The sequence below is a fragment of the Podarcis erhardii genome (assembly GCF_964252035.2).
Source record: "Podarcis erhardii genome assembly, chromosome: 6".
Taxonomy (NCBI): Eukaryota; Metazoa; Chordata; class Lepidosauria; order Squamata; family Lacertidae; genus Podarcis; species Podarcis erhardii.
The window spans coordinates 48798114-48820627 of record NC_138510.1 but is presented as its reverse complement, the minus strand read 5'-3'; the positions used below and the strand labels follow the sequence as shown (position 1 = coordinate 48820627).

At 48.8% G+C, this 22514-nt stretch overlaps 1 protein-coding gene across 4 annotated transcripts in view; it reads right to left on the bottom strand.

Annotated features, from left to right (window-relative positions):
* Positions 1-116: 116 nt before the first annotated feature.
* The window catches only part of CELSR2 (cadherin EGF LAG seven-pass G-type receptor 2), a 110410-nt gene continuing 88012 nt past the window's right edge, over positions 117-22514 (bottom strand). Inside the window, exons 15-35 of one of the 4 annotated variants that reach the window (XM_081866385.1) lie at positions 21198-21381; positions 20361-20462; positions 19863-19957; positions 19056-19265; positions 17699-17882; positions 16300-16443; positions 15850-16027; positions 14940-15107; positions 14682-14808; positions 14311-14511; positions 13938-14112; positions 13489-13601; positions 12371-12450; positions 11710-11836; positions 11002-11124; positions 9803-9933; positions 9121-9209; positions 7460-7633; positions 6966-7190; positions 5946-6189; positions 117-5073 (exon numbers count right to left, since the gene is read on the bottom strand). In XM_081866385.1, the coding sequence (XP_081722511.1) occupies positions 5046-5073; positions 5946-6189; positions 6966-7190; positions 7460-7633; positions 9121-9209; positions 9803-9933; positions 11002-11124; positions 11710-11836; positions 12371-12450; positions 13489-13601; positions 13938-14112; positions 14311-14511; positions 14682-14808; positions 14940-15107; positions 15850-16027; positions 16300-16443; positions 17699-17882; positions 19056-19265; positions 19863-19957; positions 20361-20462; positions 21198-21381 (3102 nt within the window). In that variant the 3' untranslated portion in view covers positions 117-5045. The remainder of the gene's footprint in view (positions 5074-5945; positions 6190-6965; positions 7191-7459; positions 7634-9120; positions 9210-9802; positions 9934-11001; positions 11125-11709; positions 11837-12370; positions 12451-13488; positions 13602-13937; positions 14113-14310; positions 14512-14681; positions 14809-14939; positions 15108-15849; positions 16028-16299; positions 16444-17698; positions 17883-19055; positions 19266-19862; positions 19958-20360; positions 20463-21197; positions 21382-22514) is intronic. The other 3 variants (XM_081866387.1, XM_081866386.1, XM_081866388.1) reach the window with 3 other exon arrangements.

Here is a 22514-nt window from a genome sequence, read left to right as displayed (position 1 = left end):
CCAAGCAGTGAGAAAACTCAAGAGCTTCAGCTCTGCCAAATCTCGCTTATTGGTTTTCCCCAAGACACAATTCTCTAGCACAAGATGTGGGTGTGGAACTGAAATGAAGTCACCTGCACAGAACTATGGTTTTATTGTTTAGTAGGTAAGGGGAATGAACCCTACAGTATTTACATTAACAACCCTACCTGTACACTTCAACTATTTTGTTTCCAGGGAAGAGCCAGCATCACAGCAGTCGTTAAAACATTTTGTTCCTCCAAAAGGTGAAGCCACCACATTTCCCCCCTCTGATCTCCCCCCCCCCCCACACCCTGGCTTGCTAAAAGGGAGAAGAGCTAGGCTTCTTAGGGAAAAGTAGAGTTGCCATTCTTTCCTGGTAACGCTTCAGCACCTTCAATAGCTACCTGGCAGGCAGAAATCCAACAAGTGTAGCATTCCCTTCTTCCAGCCTGAAGATACAATAACAGAAAAGTAGTCTGTTGAATTGCTGTCTGTCGTGCAGCAATCCAAGGCACTGGTGCCCTACCAGCAAAAGGAGGCAACTGTATCTGGCTCTGGTTGAGCTCTGCTGAAAATGACCCCATTGGCTATTGCAGAGGAAGGTGGTGGATTGACAAGTCGACTGCTTTGGAGCTAATATTGACACACTGAGTCCACAAGGACATGTGCTCAGGTGGGGACGGTGGTGGCTGTGAAGTGAAGGGTGTGGTGAGCTGTGCAAAGGAGCAGAGCCAAAGTCTGCAGCAAATGCAACTTCACTGCAGGTGCCAGTTCATTCAGACTCACGACTCCTATTATATGGTCCATTTAGTGCAGGAACAGGGATGTTGCGGGGCTCCAGCTCCCACCAGCCCCAGCCAGCATGGCCAATGGTAAAGGATGAGGCAGAGTCCAGTGGCATCTGTAGAGTCACTGGTTCCCCATCCCTCCCTTACTGAGTGCCACAGGGTCAGCCGATCTACCTAACCTCCCAGGTGGAAGATCCATGTGGCGGGCTGTGCCTTCTATAGGCTGCAGCTTAAGATGATTAACCAGGAGTAGGCTGCTTCTCCATGCACTTCCCTAGACGTTTCCCGACTTCACATACCTTTTAACTTAACACTTCTGGTTCGAAGGACTTAGGTGGTGGTATTCTCTCCACCCCCTCTCACCCCCTTGACTCTCTAATTTGTCCCAGCCCTTCCCCTAGGATGGCACAGCAGCAGGCAGATAGTTGCCAGTAAATATAAGAATACACATCAAAAAGATAACAGTAAAAAAAAATAAATTAAAATGCAGACACGCCAAACACATAAATTCTATCGATGGGCGAAACTGGTTCTCTGTGGACGGCAGGTTTAAGACTCAAAAAGATTTTGCAAATTGCAGTAATGGAGCAGAAGCTGAGTTCTTGCATGGTGCTTCGTCTAGGAGCTGCTGCCTCCTCAATCTCTGGTGCTTTTAAAGGATTCATTAACACTTGGTCACAAATGGAGGGACATGCCCTCGCCGCTCCAGTTCTGCCCCGTCTTGGACAGAGTAATGGGGCAGAAGACAGTTTGTTCTAGAAGTTAACAGCTGCTTCGAGAGAGCTTGTGCTGAATAATTCTTTCCTCAATACTGCTTTTCAGATCTGTTCAGTTAGCGCTTTCTCCACGTGAGAAAGAGCTTGCATAGGAAGGTACGGTAGACTATTCTGTGCACGGGGGTTGCAGACTAAAACCTTAGGTTAGAGGTACTGTAGGGATTGGGGTGGGGAGCAGGTTGGAAGCTCCCCGCTAGTACAACTCCTGTGTCTCTCCTGGTCTCATGGCAAGCGAAAAAGGTAGCAGGTGAAGCTTTTCCTAGCATGCAGCTTCAGTAATAGGAATGGCTGCACCTGCTAGCTAGCTGCTTGTCGTGCAACCTTGAAAGAGAAAATATTTGGCAAATGCTGGCAGGAAGAGATGAGTCCAGCTTTTCCTGTGGGAGGGGGCGGTGTTATGGAAGACATGGTAACAGTAACTGTTGGTCCTCCCTCCAAGCCATAATTCAGCACCACAGAAGGTATTCCTCGACTTCTGCAGATACTTCACTGGAGTCTAGAGATCCGGGACGTTGCTTGCTCTCGCTTGGAGTTAGCAATGCAAAGTCTGAGAGGGTAAGCGCCTCTTGTTGCCTCTCCTAGTCCATTTCTGAATTGGTTCTGATTGTTCCGTGTGTCTAAAGTTGATCAGCACATGCAGCTTTTGTTCTAGATGATTTGGTAGACCAGCAAAGACCAAGGGCTGCACTCAGTTCCCTGTGCTCAGAAGCCTCGGTCACCTACGGGAGGAGACAGGAAGTCCAGAGATTGCTTGATCTGTGTCTAGTGCTGGAATACCCATCAGATAGCATCACACAAGGGGAATTGTGGGCCCTTGCCTGTCTGGATCACCCTTATTTCAATACAGGTCTCCACTTTGCTTTAGATATGAGAACAAGTTGTCCCAAGTGGGGCTGGATGTCAAAGACAGCATAGACTTGCAGGTGGAAATTAGTCAGAGAATAGAGAAGCGATAGAAACACCATGGATAGAGAAGCGAGGGAAACACCAGTTTCTCCTTTCACTTAAATGGGCTTACCGAGGACACTAGTTGGAAGCAAGACTCTCTCTGGCTAATCCATGTATTAAAGAGGCTGGAACGGAGCCCCCTTGTCTGCTTAGCGTTGTGGGCGGCTGCTGCTAAAGTGCCAGGCTGACATTACACAGGTTCATGAGAATCACATCCATGTTAAAACATTCCAAGAAAAGGATAGGACTTGGCAAGGACAGAGGCCACTAAAAAGGCCTGACGGCAATGGCCAAGATTCCTAGAGGCGACGAACACAGAAGCCTTGGGGTGTGTTTTTTGGAACCATATCCTTTGACAAGCCAGACCATAGCAATGGCCAAGTCTCAATTAACTCCTCATTGTGCAAACCTCGACCAAGTCAGTTCAAGCGCATCGTATCTTGCGCCCCGGCTAATGAGACTTAACATTGCTACGAATCTAAAGATGTAGCCCCCTAAGGGGCTTTCCATCTCTTTTAAATTAGAACATCCTTCAGCAGTGGTCAAATAATTTTTTTTAAAAAAACCCCACAACATCAAAATAAACAGTGCCTTCACCCCTCTTCCCCCGGCCGCCCTCCCCCTCTTCCCCCAACTCCCTTATCAGAAAAATCTCTCTTCTCCCCCCACCCCCACCCCAAGGAACGTTATAAAAAAGTACTTTCCAAAAGGACCCAGCATGAAAATCCCCATTATGAGCAGGCATCAGGCTTGGCTGAGTGTAGAAAAATGAAGGCTTCTGAGGCAGAAAGGCAGCACCCTGTTGGCATGAGAGCCAGGCGCTATTGAGAGACATCAAGGCAGCATCCCGGCTCCAGCCTGGCAGCACGTGGACCAGGTGCTGATTGGCTGAGAGGAGCAGGGAGGTGGGACTTTTTTCTTTTTGTCATTGTCTACGAAAATAATTGCAGCATGGGCTGACGGCTCAGCAGGCCACACCCACGGCGCTCAGCACCTTGGTGGGCTGCCTCTCAGAGCATCCCCACGGGGCCGAGTCACTGGATTGGCAGGCTGAGCTTGGAGAGGAGTGGCTGTCGCAACCAAAAAATGGTTGAAAAGGATGTTAGCCCTGGTCCAGGATGGAGCATTTCCACGGATGCCAACAGTGGCCCACTGGGGAGGTCCTAAGCCCCTGGTCCCACTGCGCAGTCTGGGGCACTGAGGCTGGCCCAGGGAAGGGGCTAGATCCACAGCAGACCCAGCAAATCTGTCCAGTCCACGGCTGTAGGTAGCATCATGGCGATTCGCGTCCTGCGACAATGGCTCTGGGTTTCTGTAACAATCCAACCACTCTGTTAAAACTGTAAGATCAGGAAAAGCCTTTTATTTTCCTTGAGACGAGGTGGTACTGCGCACCTGCAGGGAGCGCTAGTGTATGTCTACAGAGTCCAGGGAAAGCTATTTGGACGATCTTTTCCTTCTCAGTTCTATGGTTGATTGGCACGGCACAACCAAGATCTCGGGCTCCAAACTTTCCTATGTGCCAAATAGCCAGAGACTGACCTGCACATTGTTTTACTGTGCCTTAGTTGCACCTTGGGAGGTGTGCTTAAGCCCATGCTACTGGGTCATAAAAAGCATGATTATGATACACACACACACACTGCAGAGCAGGGGGATGAGGGCTCTCTCCTGGTTTTGTTTATATGCAACTGAGGTCTTAGAGCCTCCGAAGGAGTCAGCTTCAATGCAAAGTCTGCCTACTTTCTCCAAGCGGCACGTAGCATAGGTCTCATGCAGGTCCCTCCCACATGGCCAAGTCTGTCACGCCCTCAGGCTTTAATTCCAAGCTACCATTTGAGGAGGAAGATGCCATCTACATTTGCCTCGCATGCTAAAACCTACGGTTTTCAGTGCCCCCTGGCGACAGCCATCTTCAAGTGCACAGGCTCCTTGCTCATCCCCATTGTCAGATATGCAAGCATCTTCACAGGTAATGCATTTCCAAGAAGCCTGGGCACGTGGTTACTGCTGAGGCTCCCCCAGCCCAATTCTGATAGATAAGAAAGAGAGAAAAATATTCCAGACACACAGCAGTTCCAGACTGGGCAACAAAGCATGAAAATCCCTGAAGACGTGGAGGTGGTTGAGTTTGTGTTTCTTGTTTGTCTGTTTTCACAATGATCCAAAGTGCATCGGTTCAAGTAGGTCCGCCTTCTGGGACCTGCTGTTCCCCTCCCCCCCCCAGGTGCCGGGGCGGCAGCTCGGTTTTCATTTGGCACTAGGTATAGTGGGTCCGGCTCCCTGGGCCGGGCTGGGCTGAAGGAGACAACATTCCTCGCTGCGGTTTGAGAGCAATCCTGGCTCCCGGACTGGCCAAAGCATAAGGGAAACAGAGCCCGGTGCAGGCGTTGGCGTCAGATTGAGGTTTCATCGCTCCTGCTCAGTGATCAAACACAAAGCGAGACGGGGGGACGGGGGGGGGGAACACAAACACATGAGCATGGTTGTGAGCAGGTTTGAGCAAAGCACCCCCCCTGGGGCTCGCGTGTTAATGGAGGAAATTAAAAAACAGAAATCTGGGCGAGATTGAAGCGAGAGGGGAGAGAACGAGAGAAAGACAGAGAAGGGAGGAGAGGCTGGGTTAGTGCTAGAGAGCTGAGGAAGAAGTTAGAATAGGACAGCGTTCCCCCCCACACACACACATCCACCCAGCCCCGCCCAGGGTCAGGATGGCTCCTAGCCCAACCCACTTGCTCAAGTCAGGATCTGCAAGGCAGGCTTGTGCCCAGTCCCTGAGCATCTTACAAGAACATAGGAAAAGACATTGAGAGTATCAGAGCCCATTGCCCAGAGGAAAGGATGCCTCATCTCAGGGGGTCCGAGCGACTATAGCTTCTAGCCTCAGCCCCAGGATGCTTTCTTCTCCCAATATCCCACTGGGCAAACTGGTTCCCATGCTCCCCACACATTCCAATAAATCTCCCCCCTCCCAGCCTACAAGGAGTGGCAAAGGGACGCCTGACACAGCCTGTTTTTTAAGGCTGCCTCGACACCTTTTCCAAATTGGGATGTGGGGCATGGGGTGGCTCCTGAAGAAACAGGTGCACTCCTGGCCACGTGCCAGGTCAGGATCTAGCCCGAGAGTGGAAAAGGCAAAGGAAATAGAAGTAGAGATTCTTAGCAAGCCCGTGTGAAAATAAGGTCCAGTGGAACGGCAAGAACGTTTAGCGAAAGCTACAAAGGATCTAAGGAGCTACAAGGCAGCAGACAGGGAGACGTTTTGAGAGAGGCACAGCCTGGGGACAGGTGAGACACAGCGGAGTCGCAGCCCAGAGGATCCGATGCACCAGGCATGGTGTGGGCGAGGGGGCTCCACAGAGGCGGCGGGCTCAGGCGAGTGGGCTGTGGAGGGCATCGCCCCCCAGGGAGAAGGCTCAGCCATACTCACTCGGAGCCCGAAGAGTCCTCATCCACTGTGCCAGTCTTTATGCTCATGGTGATGGGCGTAAGGCCATTGAGCTGCTCCTGTAGCGTCTGGCGGGGGCGCGGGGGCCCTCCCCCACGGCTGCCGTCGCTCCCCGAAGAGCCGTGCGATGACACCATCCCTGAGCGGCAGCTGGAGAGCTTGTTGTGGATCCGCTGAATGCTGTTCTTCTCGCTGATGGGCGGCAAGCACTTCTTCTTGAGGATGCCTGAGGAGGGCACAAGGTTCTGGGGTCAAGGGAAACATCCTCACCAGGTAGCAAGGTTGCCAGTATGGAATGGGGAATTGGCCAATCCTGGCTTTCTGGAGCCGGGTACGGGCAATGGAGGGGCGGGGAATCAATGTTGTGGGAGAATAGTTCCCATCATTCCTGACCATTGGCCACATCAACGGGGGCTGGTGGGAGTTGCCCAAGGGGCATCTAGTCCAACCCCCTGCAATGCAGGAATCTCAGCACGTGGTCCCCCATCCAATTTGAAACCAGACCAAACTCTGCTTAGCTTTGCAAATGTGCTAGCAGTTTTATTGCTGCACCATTAGCTGTCAAGCAATATCTGGAGGGCCACAGGTTCCACAGTCGTGGCATGAGAGTTCAGTATGCTCAGCACTCCAGACACAGGATCCCTATTCTGCACGACATAAAAAGGTGCTTCTGCCACCCATGTTTATGTCAATCAAGAAAATGTGTGTGAGCAGCTTCCAGTCATGCCAAGGGGCAAGGAGCTATGCAGTGTACTGACGCCCACCCTGAGCCCCGCAAATCATATTCACCCCCATGAAATTTCACCAGGTAACTAACTGCTTTCAATCATGTTTCTGGGCTGAGGCTTTAGGTTGCTGAATCCTGCAACTGATATGATGAATAAGACTGGGATTCCAGGACGCAGTTCTGCAAGGTACCACAGATGGAGGGGGTCCCTTCTAAGATTTCATGGGTGGGCAGGTGAGTGGGCGTTGGGGTCTCCCACAGTCAAACCTCCTTACCTTTCTGGGGCTGGGCTGTGGGGTGAGGCAGCGAGCCCAAGATGCCGTCCCTGGTCTGTGTCTCTCCATTCTCTCTGGGCATCTCCTCTGTGGGCCCCAGCCGGTCGTTCTTTCCCATGGGCTCCACGCGCAGCTTCTCTGAGCCAACATGCCCATCGCTCTCGCTAGCAGTGGTCACAAAGTCACCTGGCCAGTAAGGTTTCCCAGGGCCAGTGAGGTTGTCCACTGGGGGAAAGGGAGAAAAGAAACCTAGGTATGAACACAAGGTTTGTAAATTCTGACCTTGTCCCACCAGTTCACAGATAGGAAGGCTCAGATATCCCTGGAGGTTCCAGAAGCTGTGTTTTAAATCTGCTTTTTAACCCCCCCCCCAATAGTTTCTATTGTTTTTATGTTGTAGAGAACCCAAAGAACTTATGGTTGGCAGGTGGGCCGGGGTCTATAAAAATGAATAAAATTAATAAATAATGATAATAAGCCGTGCCCAGCATTACCCTTTGGAGTGCTGTGTGTTGGCAGCTTCTCATTGTTGGGGCACAGCAAGTTTTCCCAGCAGGGCTCCCTAGGAAATTCTTCATCCTCCTCGCTGTCAGAAGAATGGGTGGAAGCGTATGAGCCACTCTGGTCATCCTCCAGGGAGAGGTCGCTGTCTGAGTCAGTGTCACGCTCTGTGTCCAAAGGAGGGGGGTGGTTAGAGAGAGAGTGTTCATCACTGTAGCTGGGCGGAGGGGGCTTTCAGTCTAAGAACCATCCCTGTTGCATCCAGTCTTCTCCCAACTGGTGCCACACACAAACACCTGGTATCCCTAAGTCAAGTTGGTTTTAATCTCAAATTTGCAAGAGTCCTGATGGTGAATTGGAGCAGTCCTTACGAACCAAATCAGCTGATTTTTGACATGTGTGGAAGCAATTATTTTGTGCATTCACTTCCCTGCAGGCTCAGTTCACAGTGACCTACATTTATTACGCTTCCATCGAAGCGACATTCTGGTGACAGCATAAACGAGGAGTTTTGAGCTGTGCATGTATGTGGCAATCACACAACTGCTTCAGCAAGTGCCTGTCTTAGCTCAGAATCTATTCCTCTCTCCTAGTCTATGTCAGTTTGATTGTGTGAAATGGCTCTGATAAATATCTGGATAATTTTCTAGGAACAAAAACAAATTCTAGTGGTGTCTGTGTTTTCGGAGTCCAAACTACATGCAATGCAGGAGATCTGTAAATGGATCACATGACTTTTTAATAAACCATCAAAAAGGCACAAAATTTGAAATCAGCAGAACTAGGAGAGCTGGTTTTAACCTCTCCCTCCTATGCCACCCCTTCCCCAAGTTCTTATCAGCATCCAGGAGAAAGTGGGGGGGAATCAGAGAAACAGTGTGAACAGAAAGGGTTAAGCACCCCCTTCCACAACACTGCTATAATCACCAAAGCATGAGCTTCTTGTGCCTGTTTTAAAAGTAAAAACAGCCACCACCATTACTTCTACAGAAACTAAACAATATTGGACTTCCAAGTGATGTGTGACTTGATGTAAAGGGTCTAAACACATGCATCTTGGATCGTCCAATGTTGTTTAGTCCAGGGACCACCAAGCACGAGAAATGAAGCTCACTGTTTTGTACCTGTTTGTCTTTGATCATGTTATCATTGCTCAAATTCTGTCCATCGCAATTTGCCTTTCATTAAATTTGTTTTATCTCAGCCCAGTATGGCGATTTATGGAAACAACACTATTGTGTTCAGTCCTCCTGAAAATGGCATGATCACCTCTTACATAACAGATATAATTATATTCCTACATTTTTCACTATTTACAGAGTACTGTGACTATTACCAATTGTCCATTATTAAGTAGCCAACATCCCCAGTCAGTTTTAGTTTAAAAGCCTTATTGGAAACAAAACATTTAAAATCTTTGTCTATCCGTGAATGACACAGATCCTCAGCAAGATATCCACACTGTGAAAAAAGCACTAAGACACAACAATTCCAGTCATCTCCCTCACCCTCCCTTCCCCTTCATCTTGAAAATCTCCTGTGACATTAAGAACTGTATCACAGCATATGCCATAGTTTTAAAGGCTATTTTTGAATACAGATTCATACAGTTCTGCAGTTTTGCTTAGAAGTTGCCCAGTTCTCATCTCCTTACCGTTGCTCGGATCCTTAGCTTCCAGGAAAAGTGAACTGGGATCTGGAGGCCCAATGTGCACCTGGCTGTTGTTCAAGCCAGATTCCTCCCTGTAAGGATAATGCAGGAGAGATTATAGCTGCTCGGAGCTCCTAGAGTGCAGAGGGGCAAGCCTTATGCCAGGCAGGAAAGTTGTTATAAATTCTCTTCACCATGTTCCTGTGAGTGTTGAGCATATTCACCTTGAGGGCAAGAAAGACTTGCATCATCAACATTATAAAAAAGCAAAAGGCCCTCGAGGCATGCCTTTGCTCATGTCAGTGACAAGCGGTTCAGAAAAGGAGTTCTCAAGTGGCTGTCCCTTATTCTGACTTCAGCAATCCAGAAGGAACACTCTTTGCTCTGTTCTCCCCTGAGTGATCAACATCAAGAAACAGCCTCAAACTAAAATCCTTAGTACAGCAAAAAGAGAGACAGAGAGGCAAGCCTCAAAAGAGCAAGGAAGAGGCAAGCCTCAGCAGAAACTCTCCTTGAGGTCATAAGAATTCAGTTTAGTGAGTAGTTCTAGGAAGGTAACATCTCACGAACTGTTGCTCTGAAATGGCAACAGGCATACTAACTACTGCCTCTGCCCAATATTAATTCTTCCCACCCTATTTTCAGATATCCATTGTGCAATGAAGGGCCCTGGAACTGGAATTACCTGAGCACAAAAGGGATGTAGCTGTGCTGACTCTTGCCGGAGCGGACAGTGCTGTGCAAGGAACCAGTGGAGTCTCCAAAGGGCGTGTGGTACAGCTGCCCATCAACATAGGTGTTGTTGCAGTTATAAGCCTGGTGAGAGAACGCTGTGATCAGAGGAGAGAAAACCCTAAGAGCAGCAGGGAGGCAGGAACTGCCTCCCCTTGTATATATCTCCTTTCTCAGCAAATGCATTCCAGAGCTGGGAGTCTTTTCCCCCACCTGTGCTACCCCTATCATTAGGCAGAGTGAGGTGGCCACCGCAGGCAGCTAAAAGGCCAGCACATTGTTGCTTTTGAATAGTATGCTTGCTGCCAGGGAAGGGAAGAGGCCCATGTGAGAATTTCTGCTTCAGGTGTCAGCTCTTAAAAGGGCCAACCCTTAAAACTGTGAAGACAGGGATGAAAGGGGTATAGGTGATGTCTGGTGAAAACCTCAGAAGTCTGTGGACTGGAGGTTGTGTACAATTTCCAGTGGCAGTGCCGTATATCACTCACACTTCTTCTACATGGCTAGCAATAGCAGAATAAATCCAGCAAAGCAAGCAAATACCTTCACATTTGCTTAATTGCATTGATTCATGTAGGTTGCCAAATCCAGCTTCTTTTCTTGGCATAGAATTGGAATCTGATTCACTTTTTCTTTTAATAACAGAACACACAACTAGCATGGCTGCATTTGCCTGGTATGATAAACCGTGGTTTGATCATGATAGGAATAATAAGCCTAGTGCCCTCCCACCCTGGGCCTATGCATTCTGCCCTCTCCTTCTTCAGTACAGCCACAATGAGGAATGACAAAGTGTACTTCTGTAGTTTGTGGCTTCTTCCAAACCCAACAAACCGGCTATCTTAACTTTGGTTTGTTTAAAACAAATCAGCCACAAACCATGAACTAAGATTAGTCAAAATTTAGGGTTAGTCAATGATTAATTCAAACTGTAAATGAAAGCTTCAAATTTGCTCCTTGTGGATGTACTAGAGGAGAAGAGGGGATAAGTGTGTAAGCCTGAGGTTTGCCTAGGATTCCTCCCATCAAGCTAAACCACAGTTTATTATGATGTTCAAATGCATGCTATAGAACACTGCTTGGTCATACATACTGATTTTTACTGTTCCTTGCTTAAACAGCTACTGGGTTGCCACTTCCTCAAACACTCACCGCTGTCAAGGTAGATTTGGTGGTGAATGTGGGGTCTGTGCCATGCTTCTTGCCACAACTAGATTTGAGAGCCTTCCTCACTTCTTTGCACAAGAGGACACAGAGGATGAAGATTAAGGGGCCCTGTGGAAGAAACCAAACAGATCACAAGTCTTGACTGTCTTATCCTGGAATATCCCAGCCTGCATTCAGGCAAACATCAACAGCATCAAGGGGAAGCCCGTCACTTATTCCCACCTTCCATCCCAAATGGCATCGCTGTTCTCTTCCCACCTGTTTCTTCTGACTCACAAAAACAAAGAGTAGCACTTTCCTTCAAAAACATGCTCAAAAGCATGATATCCAAAGTTTGCAGTCAGGGTTTCATTAGGCCGATATGGATGAATCAATACAGATGTAAACAATTTCTATATGGATAATTATTGCTGTTTTTCTTAAATAGCACCTCATTTATATAATTCATGTGTTAGCTTGGAGGGGGAAATGCGGGGGGAAAAATTCTACTTTAAGCAAAGCTAGAGATCAGTCCTTTGGGTGAAAGATCATATTCCAAACTAGCATCTTCCTCATGACTTAAGTACAACAGAAGTGATTTCTAGTGTGTGCGTGGAATCTAGTAATACCACTGGACCAACATGACAGATCTTGGGAGATTTCCCACCAGCTCCTCCCCCCCCCCCCCGAGCCTCTGCCTGGTGCCCACCATACCTGGAGGCAGTTGAAGCCAGCAAAAAGGTAGTGGAAAAGGATGGCATCGCTGTTGACAGACAGCAGGGCCAGCAGCCAGGTGATGCTGATCAGCAGCAGGGAGACAAAGCCTGAGCGCAGGCCGGAGCTGCAATGAAGAAGGAGCACAGTCAGTGGGGTCTCTCCCACACAGCCCCCATGGGACTATGTCCACGGGCACATGCCATCCCTGGTCCCCAGAAACATGCTCTTCACAGGGATCCCATGTGCCAAAAGCTGTGGGGCACTCTTGGCTCTCCCATATCAGTTCTAGGCTTTATGGAGAAGGATTAGGTAGTGCTCTCAAGAATGCTGGAAGTATCAAGGCTGGGTTGGGTGTGACAGTGGGTGGCCGTCAACAAGGGGGGAAATGACTTGGCCAGAGTTCTGTAGGAAGTGAAAGGGCGGCACAAAGTGCTGTATGCAGAGGATGAGGAAGGGGGAACGGGATTTTGCAGCTGGGAGAAAGCAGTGTGGCGAAGGCAGCAGCGGACATGGCACAGCACTGGAAAAAAGCACATGGCAGCAGAAGCAGCAGAGATGACCAAGCAATGGAATCAAGTGGCAAGACAGTGCAGGAGACACACAGGAAGATGGTGATGTGCCTTTATTGTGGTGGAGCAAGAGCAGTGCTAAGACTCACACTGTCCCCTTCTTCTCAAAACCCTGTTGCTGAGCAGCACAAGTGGCCTTGGTGGCCAGAATGTAGAGGAAGACGCTCATCTGTGAGGAGAGAGAGGGGAAAGGTTAGCACCAGCTCTCTTTCCAGCCAATCCAAGGTCCTCCCTCAAACCCGGACTATTCCCATGCCATTAGAATCAGGATCAGCTCCATTTCTTTAGAATGCTCTGGGCTTCCCCGTTTTGCAAAGTTTAGCTCTCTCCCTGTATGACGGTGCTGGGGGTGGGGTGGGGGAAACCTGGAAGCCCCTGCCACAATGGGGAGGGGGGAGCTGTGATTGAGGAAGGTGCTTCTTTCCAGTTCCACTGCTGCAGGTGATGCAACGGGATGCTTTTCTTTCCCAAGCATCTCCTAGACATCTCCAATGGAGAAAGAGGATTATAGAACTAGACAGCCTCTCTACCCATGGTTGGGGCAAAACTAAGCACAGATTGGAGGATCTGGATCCCACCTTCTCCAGCTCCTCTTTTTCTCTATTTACAGGAGGGGTGGGGAACGGTATGTGGCTGGCAAGCCAGAAACTGACAGCTGAGCACTGTCCACCTGTCAGTCACCTGCTGTTATGAAGCTAGACAGCAAAGGAAGTGCCCTTCCCAAACAGAGTTTGAAGCAGGTACTGCTGGTCAGCTGATTGGAGGTGCCTGCAAAACTTAGCTTTGGGCAGGGATGAGCTCCAGTGTGGAACTCCAGCTGGGAGCCCCTGAGTGGAACCAATCCCAGTGGGGGCTTGCATTCAATTCCACATTTGCAAAGCACCAAATGCAAGCTGGTCAAGGAGCAACCAGGAACACACTCAAAACCATTCCTGTGCAGCCAGGTCTATAACTGCCCCCACATTTGACGCCATATCTGACATTAGGTGTGGGGCATTGGGTGGGAGAGGCTTGGCAAAAGTGGGCCAATTTACAACCCTCCCTAATTAGTCAAGTTAGGGTCCACAGGTTCTGCAATGGTGATTTAGTGCTTTTCCCAGAGCATCAAAATGGTCCTATACTTGCCCCCATAAAGTCAGGCAACTTCTCTTTGATGGTATATTTACATTTGCTTTTTCCTCCACCAGCCCCTTGTATCTCTACTCACCGCAACAGCAAAAACAATGGGTCCAGCGAAGCTCCAAATCAGTGTATCATAGATGGAGAGCCAGCAGAAATCTGGGTTCCCATAGCCTTCAGGGTCCAGGCCCACAGCAAGTCCTAAGCAAGGATGCCATGCAGAACCATCAGAAGAGTCAGAGGAAGCATTAAATCACAGTCAGATAAGTAGCTCATGGCCAAAATAGCAGGAACTAGAACTGAAATGCACCAATACAGCTAGGCCTGCAGCCAGTCCATCTCAGCCCTATTCTTGTTTTAGGCCAGGCTTCTCTGGCTATGGTCTGGCCTCAGGTGCTCACCGCAGAGCGGGCAGGGCAGAGCCACTTGCCCCCACCTCCTGCTTTCCAAACTAAGGCTTCACAAAGGGATGCTGAGGCCTCGGAGTGGTAAGGATGGCCCTGAGCTAGGAGATGTTGTGTCTGGTTTGGGCCCCACCTGTAATGAATGCTGGCACGCCCCATCCGACCATGTAGTAGAAGCGCATGGGGCCGTAGTTGATATCGCGCACCTCGCTCAGCATGCGATAGATGTGCAATGCTTCCAGCAGCGCCCAGGCAAAGGTGCACATGTACAAGAAGTGCAGCAGGATGGCAATGACTGTGCAGGCAAACTGGCAAGGAAAGAGAGAAGGGGAAGCGGTTAGGCAACACCAAATTGGCACCAGTAGCCATTAGCAATGGGCTCCCCACCCACGATGGAGACCACATTGGTGCCTCCACGTATGGCAGTGACCGGAATCATGGCTCTGGCCTATTGAGCTGAGCTTCTTCTTGCCCCCACAGCTTCCCACCCCACCCCAGGAGCTCACTGGCAGGTCAGCCTGATTGATGCCCAGCAGGAAGATGAGCTCAGAGAGGAACAGGGCCACCACAAGGTTCTTGCGAATGCTTTGCTGGTTGGATCGCAGGGACCGCAGGCCAGCCAGGAAGAGGAACGTGAGCAAGAGGCTGCCCAGCGTCACAGCAATGGAGGCGTAGGTTATGGTCTTCAGGGGCAGGATCTCACCATTCTGGGGGGGAAGAGAGAGAGGGAGGGGTATCAATGGACACGTAAGAAAGATGATTTAGCAATGAGATCATGTTCTACCACTCTTGTGAGGCAGGAGCCTTATCCCCATCACAATCCCACCCCTCTCTCTTCAGGTCATCTCCTGGAGATGTCCATGACTGTCTCTCTCACCTCTCTGCGAGAAATGTCCATCAGCACAGCAAAGCTGGTCATGTGGTTACACTGGCAGCTGACATGGGTCTCGTTCCTGAAGACAACCTCACAGCCTTTGGCTGACCAGCCACCAGTCCCACTGACCCTGGGAAAACAGCAAAGTCAAGGTCAAGCTGCCAGCCTTAGGGTGTCACTGAGTGCCTCTCCCTCAACCCCCACCCCCCAGCCCGACATCCTTCATCACCCAGGCCTTGTTGTCTGGGCAGTGGGACTCACAGAATGGAGTGGTTCCAGAAGACGCAGATAGGTTTGGTCCGCTCCTCAGTTTCCAGCAGCCGGAACTGCACCGTGATGGGCTTCTCAAGCACCCGCTGCATCAGGGCATCGTTGTCATGGATGCTGATGCTCACCACTGGGGTGTTGATGATGGGCCGCTTGGGGACTCTGTGAGGACACATGGTACACATTGAACCACATCCCCGTTTCCTACATGGGCCTGTGAAGTGGCCCATCCCACTGCTTCCTGACAACTGCTAGCACCACACACTAATACACAATAACAACAAAAACAGTGTGAGAGCCCTGCTCCCTATTTAAACCACTAGCACTGGAAATCATCTGCATGGTCAGAGGTGAGAGACATTTATCATACTGATCCAGACAACCTTCTGGGGGCCAGAGAGAGAGAGAAATCACATAAATCCATCTCCCCTCCAACCATGCAATTAAGAGGCATTATCAGAGTTCAGTGACACATTCCCATCAGGCAAAAATACTCAAAGAGAGTGTGATGCAGGGCCAGTGAGGGCATCTGGCCTAGCAAGAGTGGGAATGGCTGAGGAGAAGGTGTGCCCTGAAGAGAGTGCCAAGGGCCGAAGAGAGAGGCCTGGAGGGCCACATTTGACCCCTGGGACTGAGGTTTCCCACCTTCGTGCTTAGTTGGCAGGGGACCAGGAAGCCATAAAGAAGCTGATGAGGCTTTGACAACAGAGAATGGAGCCCAAATCCTCCAGCATATGGGAGGGTGGGGTGAGAATGACATGAACGGACCCCTTTGCAATGGATTTTTGAGGTCTCTGAACTGGCCTCCCCTAAGTATGGGCATTGTGTATAATATCCGGTACCTGAGATACCCTCTGCTTCTGAGTATGTGTGTATATTTGGGGTGGGGGCAGGTATATGTTACCTCAGGCTCCGTTTATCTGTGTCATACTGCTCTGGAAGCAGACCAGCCAGTGTGCGATAGATGATCACACTGGCAATGGCCTGTCCCTCGTTCAGATCTGGGTGCCTCTTCTGTCTTGTCATCAGGGCAGGTTCTTCTTCCTCACCAGGGAGATGCTTGGCATTGGCCATAGAAGGTTCTGGAAAGTGAGCATGAGACACTGAGTGAGATATTACTTTGCCTCAGAAGCAGGCCAAGTCAGGCTGGATCCTCTATTTTTTATTTCCAGAATTTATAGACTGCTTTTCTGCACAAAATCACCCAAAGCAGAGCTCTAGTTATTTTATCTTGAGGGGAATCTTCCATGGACTTACTGGACTCACCACCGCCTGTCGAAAAGGGATGTCCTGTTAAAGAAAGCCCTACAAATGGCCCACTGTCCCCAACCCTTTCTAGAAAGCCAAGACTTACGTTTGCTCTCTGGAGCTTTGAAGACACTTTCAGGCAGGATGACGGTAGTCTCTAGGTCTGCAGGTTTCTCACCTCGGAGTGCCTCATAGTGAGGCAGCTTGGCGCCAGCAAAGTTCATTTTCTCCAGCCTCACTACAGAAATAACTGGCCAAAAAAAATGCAAAAGCTTCTTATCATTAGGCAAGCCAGCTGAATGTCAATTTGCAGCTTGGGCTGGAGGTGCAACCCTAAATTGATGACTACTGACCTATTACTCCCAACATTTCCCATGAGCCCCAACAAATTTTCCCATGAGTATCAACTCTAGACTTTGGGCCAAAAAAATCATAAGATTTCAAACCATAAGACAAGAAGTAAACCACATAATCAGAGTGTCTGTTCATAGTAACAGTGGTTAACAACAGGGCTCTCTCTGAAACCACCTCACATGTTAAATGAATATATAAGGGAGCTAGGAGGCCAAGCTATGTAGCTGGCAGCTGGAACAGGTGGAGATTAGAGCTGTTATAGTTATGTTGTTTTACTTACTGTGACCTCATTTTGAATTAATGTTTACAAAAACCTGTTTGGCTCAAAGTCTGTTGCATATTTGCATTCTTGTTAGGGTCGCAATATTTACCGTATTTTTTGCTCTATAAGACTTACTTTCTCCCTCCTAAAAACTAAGGGGAAATGTGTGTGCGTCTTATGGAGCGAATGCAGGCTGCGCAGCTATCCCAGAAGGCAGAACAGCAAGAGGGATTTCTGCTTTCACTGCACAGCGATCCCTCTTGCTGTTCTGGCTTCTGAGATTCAGAATATTTTTTTTCTTGTTTTCCTCCTTCAAAAACTAGGTGTGTCTTGTGGTCTGGTGCGTCTTATAGAATGAAAAATATGGTAGTTGGTTCACTGATTAGGTGAATTGATTAAAAAAACAAAAAAGGTATCCTTGATTCACTAGGAAACATCTTAAAAATAATAATAATGATCAGCTTTTTCAATAGAAGAATGCACAGAAATGGTGAAAAGCAAGCATCTTCTTACAAGAGAGATGGGGAGCTTGTGGCCTTTCTGCTGGTGATGGACAGCAACAACCCATCCACCCCAAACAGCATGCCCAATGGTTAGGGATGGTGTGAGTTGTTGGTCGATGGTGCCTAGAGGGGTACAGGTGCTACATCTCTATCTTAAAGTAAGCATTCCCTCTCTCACACAGAGGGAAATGCCTCTTCTAAATGTCTGCCTGCCACATGCAAACATCATCACAAGTACTGTACAATTATTCAGTAGCACTTCCTTATTCACCTGCAAATGTATGCATACTTAACTGACGGCCTCATCAACTGAAATGCATACAATTAGTCGATTTGCAAAGATTCCTTTCATTGGGAAACAGCCCTAATGGCTATCATGCTCTCACCGATGTTGGGTGTGATTATGGTGAAGGGGTTCAGGTACGTCTTGCGCATGTTCTGGGCCAGAGTGCTGGCGTAATCTTCAAAATTCTTGAGCAGCTGTGCCGTGCCACCCTCTGACTGCTGGATCAGCTCCCAGTGGCGCTTGTTGCCATTGTCCAGCAAGGTGCTTCCCACCTTGAGCAGGTTCTGCAGGGCCAAAGGAAAGCACAATGAAAGCTGCAAAAGTGGTGTGTAGTTCCTTCTGTGGGCAGGACGGAGGATTGACCAAGCAGCTGCAAGAGCACCATCACAGGACAGCTTGCCCGTTCCTGGGATTCCCATGCCAAGGGAGAAGCAGCTGTCTTGCTGCTCACAATGTTTGTGGCCTTTGAGAGCCTAGTGGAACCAAGAAAGTGATCTTCACCTGCAGTGGCAGCTGATGCCCACTGGGACTGGTAGGGCATAAAAGAGGAAAGTCAACACTCAGTGAAGCCAGAAGCTAATGACAGACAGAGCCAATGATTCCAGCTTTGTCCTCATCCTTTACCCTACTGAGTTCTACAAAGGCAACACAAAGACCGAGGAGGACGGCCAGTGTCATCTCATGGACTGGCAAAAAATAAGAAGGTAGGTAGGTGGGTGGGTGCTAGTGAGGGAAAATTGAGTTTGGTGGAACAGTACCTCAATTGCCCATAAGCACCAGCCTCCCCTGCTCACCTGAGGATTTGGCTTTGCAACCAGATCTGCTTGGGATTGCCCCATATTGTACCCCTTGCCAGCTGAGATCCAGGCCAGTGTAATTCTCGGTCTTGATTATGGCATATGAAAGCCATGGGGCCATGGGTAAGAGCAGGTTGCTCCAAACTCAAATGATGCAAAGAGTCACATTTCATCCAAGCTGAACTGACCTTCTCCAGCATTTTCCAAGTGCAACACTGAGCAACTTGGTTCTCCCAAAGGTGCAGCAGGATGCTCGTCATCTGCTGACCCGCTTGCTTTGGGAGCCCCTTCTCAAGAAGAGCCTGCTGGATCAGGCCAATGGCCCATCTAGTCCAGCACCCTATTCACTCACAGTGGCCACCCAGAGGCCTGTGGGAATCCTGCGAGCAGGACATGAGCACAAGAGCACTTTCCCCTCCTGCAGATTGCAAAAAGTGGTACTTAGAAGCATCACTGACTGCAGCCATGAAGGCAGAGCACAGCCATCCTGCCTAGATGCCCTTGATAGACCAGGCAGGCACCATCACAGCAGCTTTCTGGCACTGCAGCAACTACAACAAAACCTATTCCGTGTTTTGCCTGTTCTTTCTAATCTTGTGTGTCCCTTTGCCGTGACTTTCACAGTTATAGCCTCGTGGGAACTTGAGCCTATGGGTTTACCTCTGTGAAGTGCACGTCCTGTGTTGCAGCCAAGCCAAAGCCTTCTTGGGTGCTTTCATGCTTCAGGAGCTGAGCTGAGAGTTGATAGGCCACCTTGATGTCACTGCCAAAGAAGCTGGCCGTGTTCTGCGTGGCATTGCGAAGCTGGAGAGCCACCCGCTGAGACTGCTCCGTGTCCAAGATGGACTCATTCCGCCACAACCTCTCAGCCTACTCAGCAAGGAAGAGAAAGGCACTCAGAAACCGGATCACAGACCAAATGCAGTCCCCAGGCTACTTCAATCTCAGCTCCTAAGTGCAAGAGATAGTGAGAACCATAACCCTACAGGGTGGTTGTCCAGGCTGGGCTGACACTGTGTCACTCCAAGCACTGAATGAAGTGCTTGTCACACCATTCAGCATCCCAGAAACCTGTGCTTTCAAGATTTTAGCTCTTTTGGCTGTAAGATAAGCATGGAAATTAGAGGGTGATGCAGGGTAAAACCTACAAAGCTAGAAGGGGCTTGCTGTGGTCAGGAGGTGGAGCATCAGTGCTCAATAGAGGTCCTAAACCTTCACAAAATCGAAGACAATTAGAATCAATTATGCCAAAGATGTAAGCATATACCCATTGTAAATTTTGCTATAGCTTTTCACAATGTGGAAAAACATGTTACAGTGGGTTACCTTGCTTAATTTGCTCAGGCCTCAGATATGTGCTAGCTTGGTACAGGTTAGAGAGTTGGTAGGTGCATTTGCCTGCAGAGCACATGCAATTCTAGTGGTTGCGAGAGCAAAGAAAATGTAGAGTGAGGAAAGAGCACTTACAAAACCCTTGAGAGCTGCAAAAGTCAGCGAGGTGCAGTTGAAGAGGTTGGGTGCCAGCCAGCCCTTGTGTTCATCGCAGTGGCGCACAGCAGTGCCTACGGGGCAGCAGGAGGGAAGGGTGAGTTGTGCACATCCGACACAGAGGACTCTGGCCCACATGTCACAATACATTTGTTTGCATCTAAGGGGCCATCAACTCTTTGCTGTTGCTTTGCTACTATAGACGAACGCAGCTACACCTCTGAAATTTGCAAACACTCTTTTGTATCTAAGCAGACAGGCTGGTTCTTTCTTTCTTTCTTTCTTTCTTTCTTTCTTTCTTTCTTTCTTTCTTTCTTTCTTTTTTAAGCTAAGCATGTGGCACACAGGGAACCCTTGACCAGAAGCAACACAGACCTCCTTGGTGCCGAGGAGTGCTTGGTTCATGCAAGGCTTATGCGGAAATCAAACTGCCCACCCCACATCCACACAATATACGTATCAAAGGTGCTTCATTACCGACAGATCCTCTGGGGCAAGGTGCAGCTGCAGGCAAGCCAAAGCGGGTGCGTGGCCACCAAATGTTTGCTTCGATGGCACGTGGGCAGCTATCATAATTCACTGCAAAGGGGGAAAGCGATAATTTGTGAGCAGGGATTTCCTTTCCATGCAAACTCACTGTGGCTCTTCAATGAAGCATGTAGGAGATAGTCTGGACGTCACACTCTTGCAAATGTTTGGCGCGCTCGTATGTTTGGGGCAGAGAAGCATGAGCAACGAGGAATCCTGGGTCATCAAGGAAATAACAACCCGCTTCTGAGATAATTGATTGTGCTGCAATTCCTTATTGTATTAATGAATTGCCATGTTTAGAGCTAATTGTTTGTTTGTATTGAATCTGAGTGCATCAAGAGAAGATTAGGACAGAATGTGATGATGATGATGAAAACTGGAGGCAATGAAAAAGGACAATGACCTTGCAGAACTAGAGCTGAATCCATCTCCTCCCTTCATCCAGATAGCCCTTAGTCCAAGGGGTGGCTAACCTGCAGCCCTCCAGGTATTCTTGGATTGCAACTTCCACCATTGCTGACCACTGGCAGTGCTGCCTGGGGCTGATGGAAGCTGAAGTCCAACAACATTTAGGAGTGGATGGTCACAGGTTCCCCCTCATTGCTCCAGTCACTCAATGAAACCAACTAGGGAACACCTTTCACAGAAGGCAGACTGATCAGTAACATCACTTATCCAGTCCCACAACATGGCCATAGATTTGACTTAGCAACCTCTTCCCTGATTCAGCTCAGCAACGGAATTCCGCTCTACTCAGCCCATTCCCAAGGAGTTACTGCTGACCTTCACAGCCATTGGTGGAGACTTCTGCAAAGGGGTTGTCACAGCGGTCACATCGGCGCCCAATCACGCCCGGTTTGCAGGAGCACTGCCCAGTCTCAGCGTCACAAGTGCGAGAGAGAGAGCCTGTGGCGTAGCATTCACAGAGCAAGCACATGCCACTGTCCCCTGGTCGATAGTGGTTCTCCTACGGAACAACAGGAAGGCATGTAAGTCCCAAGGAGCAGGGTAGAAGATTCTCTGTAGCTCAAGAGCAGTCTACAAATCTCCTGGCTAACCCAGCACCTAATCCCTCTCCCAAAACCTCTTTAGAGTCAACAGCAGTTTATTTTACTTTATTTAAGAGGTTTATAAACCACTGGATCAAAGAGCTCTCTAAGAAGTGTGCAAATAAAACTGCAGACAGAATACAGCTAAAATCTACAAACCAATTAAAAAACAAATGAAGATAAGCCCAACAAAACTTTAAAAAGAAAGGTAACCACTTCTTCTTTTTTGGAAACATATAAGCTGAAGCTAATTATTCTCCAAATACTTCCTGCAATAAATGTTGCTTCCCATTAAAACACAGTTCACTAACACAATTCACATACACTCACCAAGGACGGAAATTCCCAAGGTACTGTTATGATTACTACCAGTCAGCACTTTTTTGGGGGGTGCAGGGGGGTGCATACCCCTAAACATTTTGTGAATCTTTGTACTTTTGTCCATTTACTGTATTTATTTTCCCCGATTTGAACTATAAAATGGTGGTTTTCTTGAATTCAAATTGAGAGTGCCCCTAAACATATTTTTGTTTTAGAAAAAAGCACTGCTACCAGTCATTTCTAATCTAACTCACCCTCCTAACAAGTCTGTGAGCTATGTTAGGCTGACAGGGAGAGAGAGAGAAGGGGGGGGGGTGATTTACCTAAGACCACAGAATGAGCTTCTTGAAGCAGGAACCAGCGTCTGTGCCTAGTCTCTTAATTTAGTGGTTTTCACACCACATTCAAGGGAACTCCAGAGTAGCTTGGGAGATTATCAGGATTTCTCAATTAGAATCACCAGTCGTGCTGGACAATGATCCATGCAAGACAACTGGGTCACCACAACTGCTCATCCCCTTCAGCAGAGATGGGGAACCTGTGGTCTCCATTTGTTGTTGAAATCTAACTTCCAACAGCTCCAACCAGTCTGGCCAATGGTGAAGGGAGTTGTAGTTCAACAACACCTGGAGAGCCACAGGTTCCTCATCCCCTCTGTCCTACAGTGTGCAATTGTAGGGGGAAGTTGGGTGTCTTCTAAGTCAAACTCTCTCAATTCAAGAATGCTAAT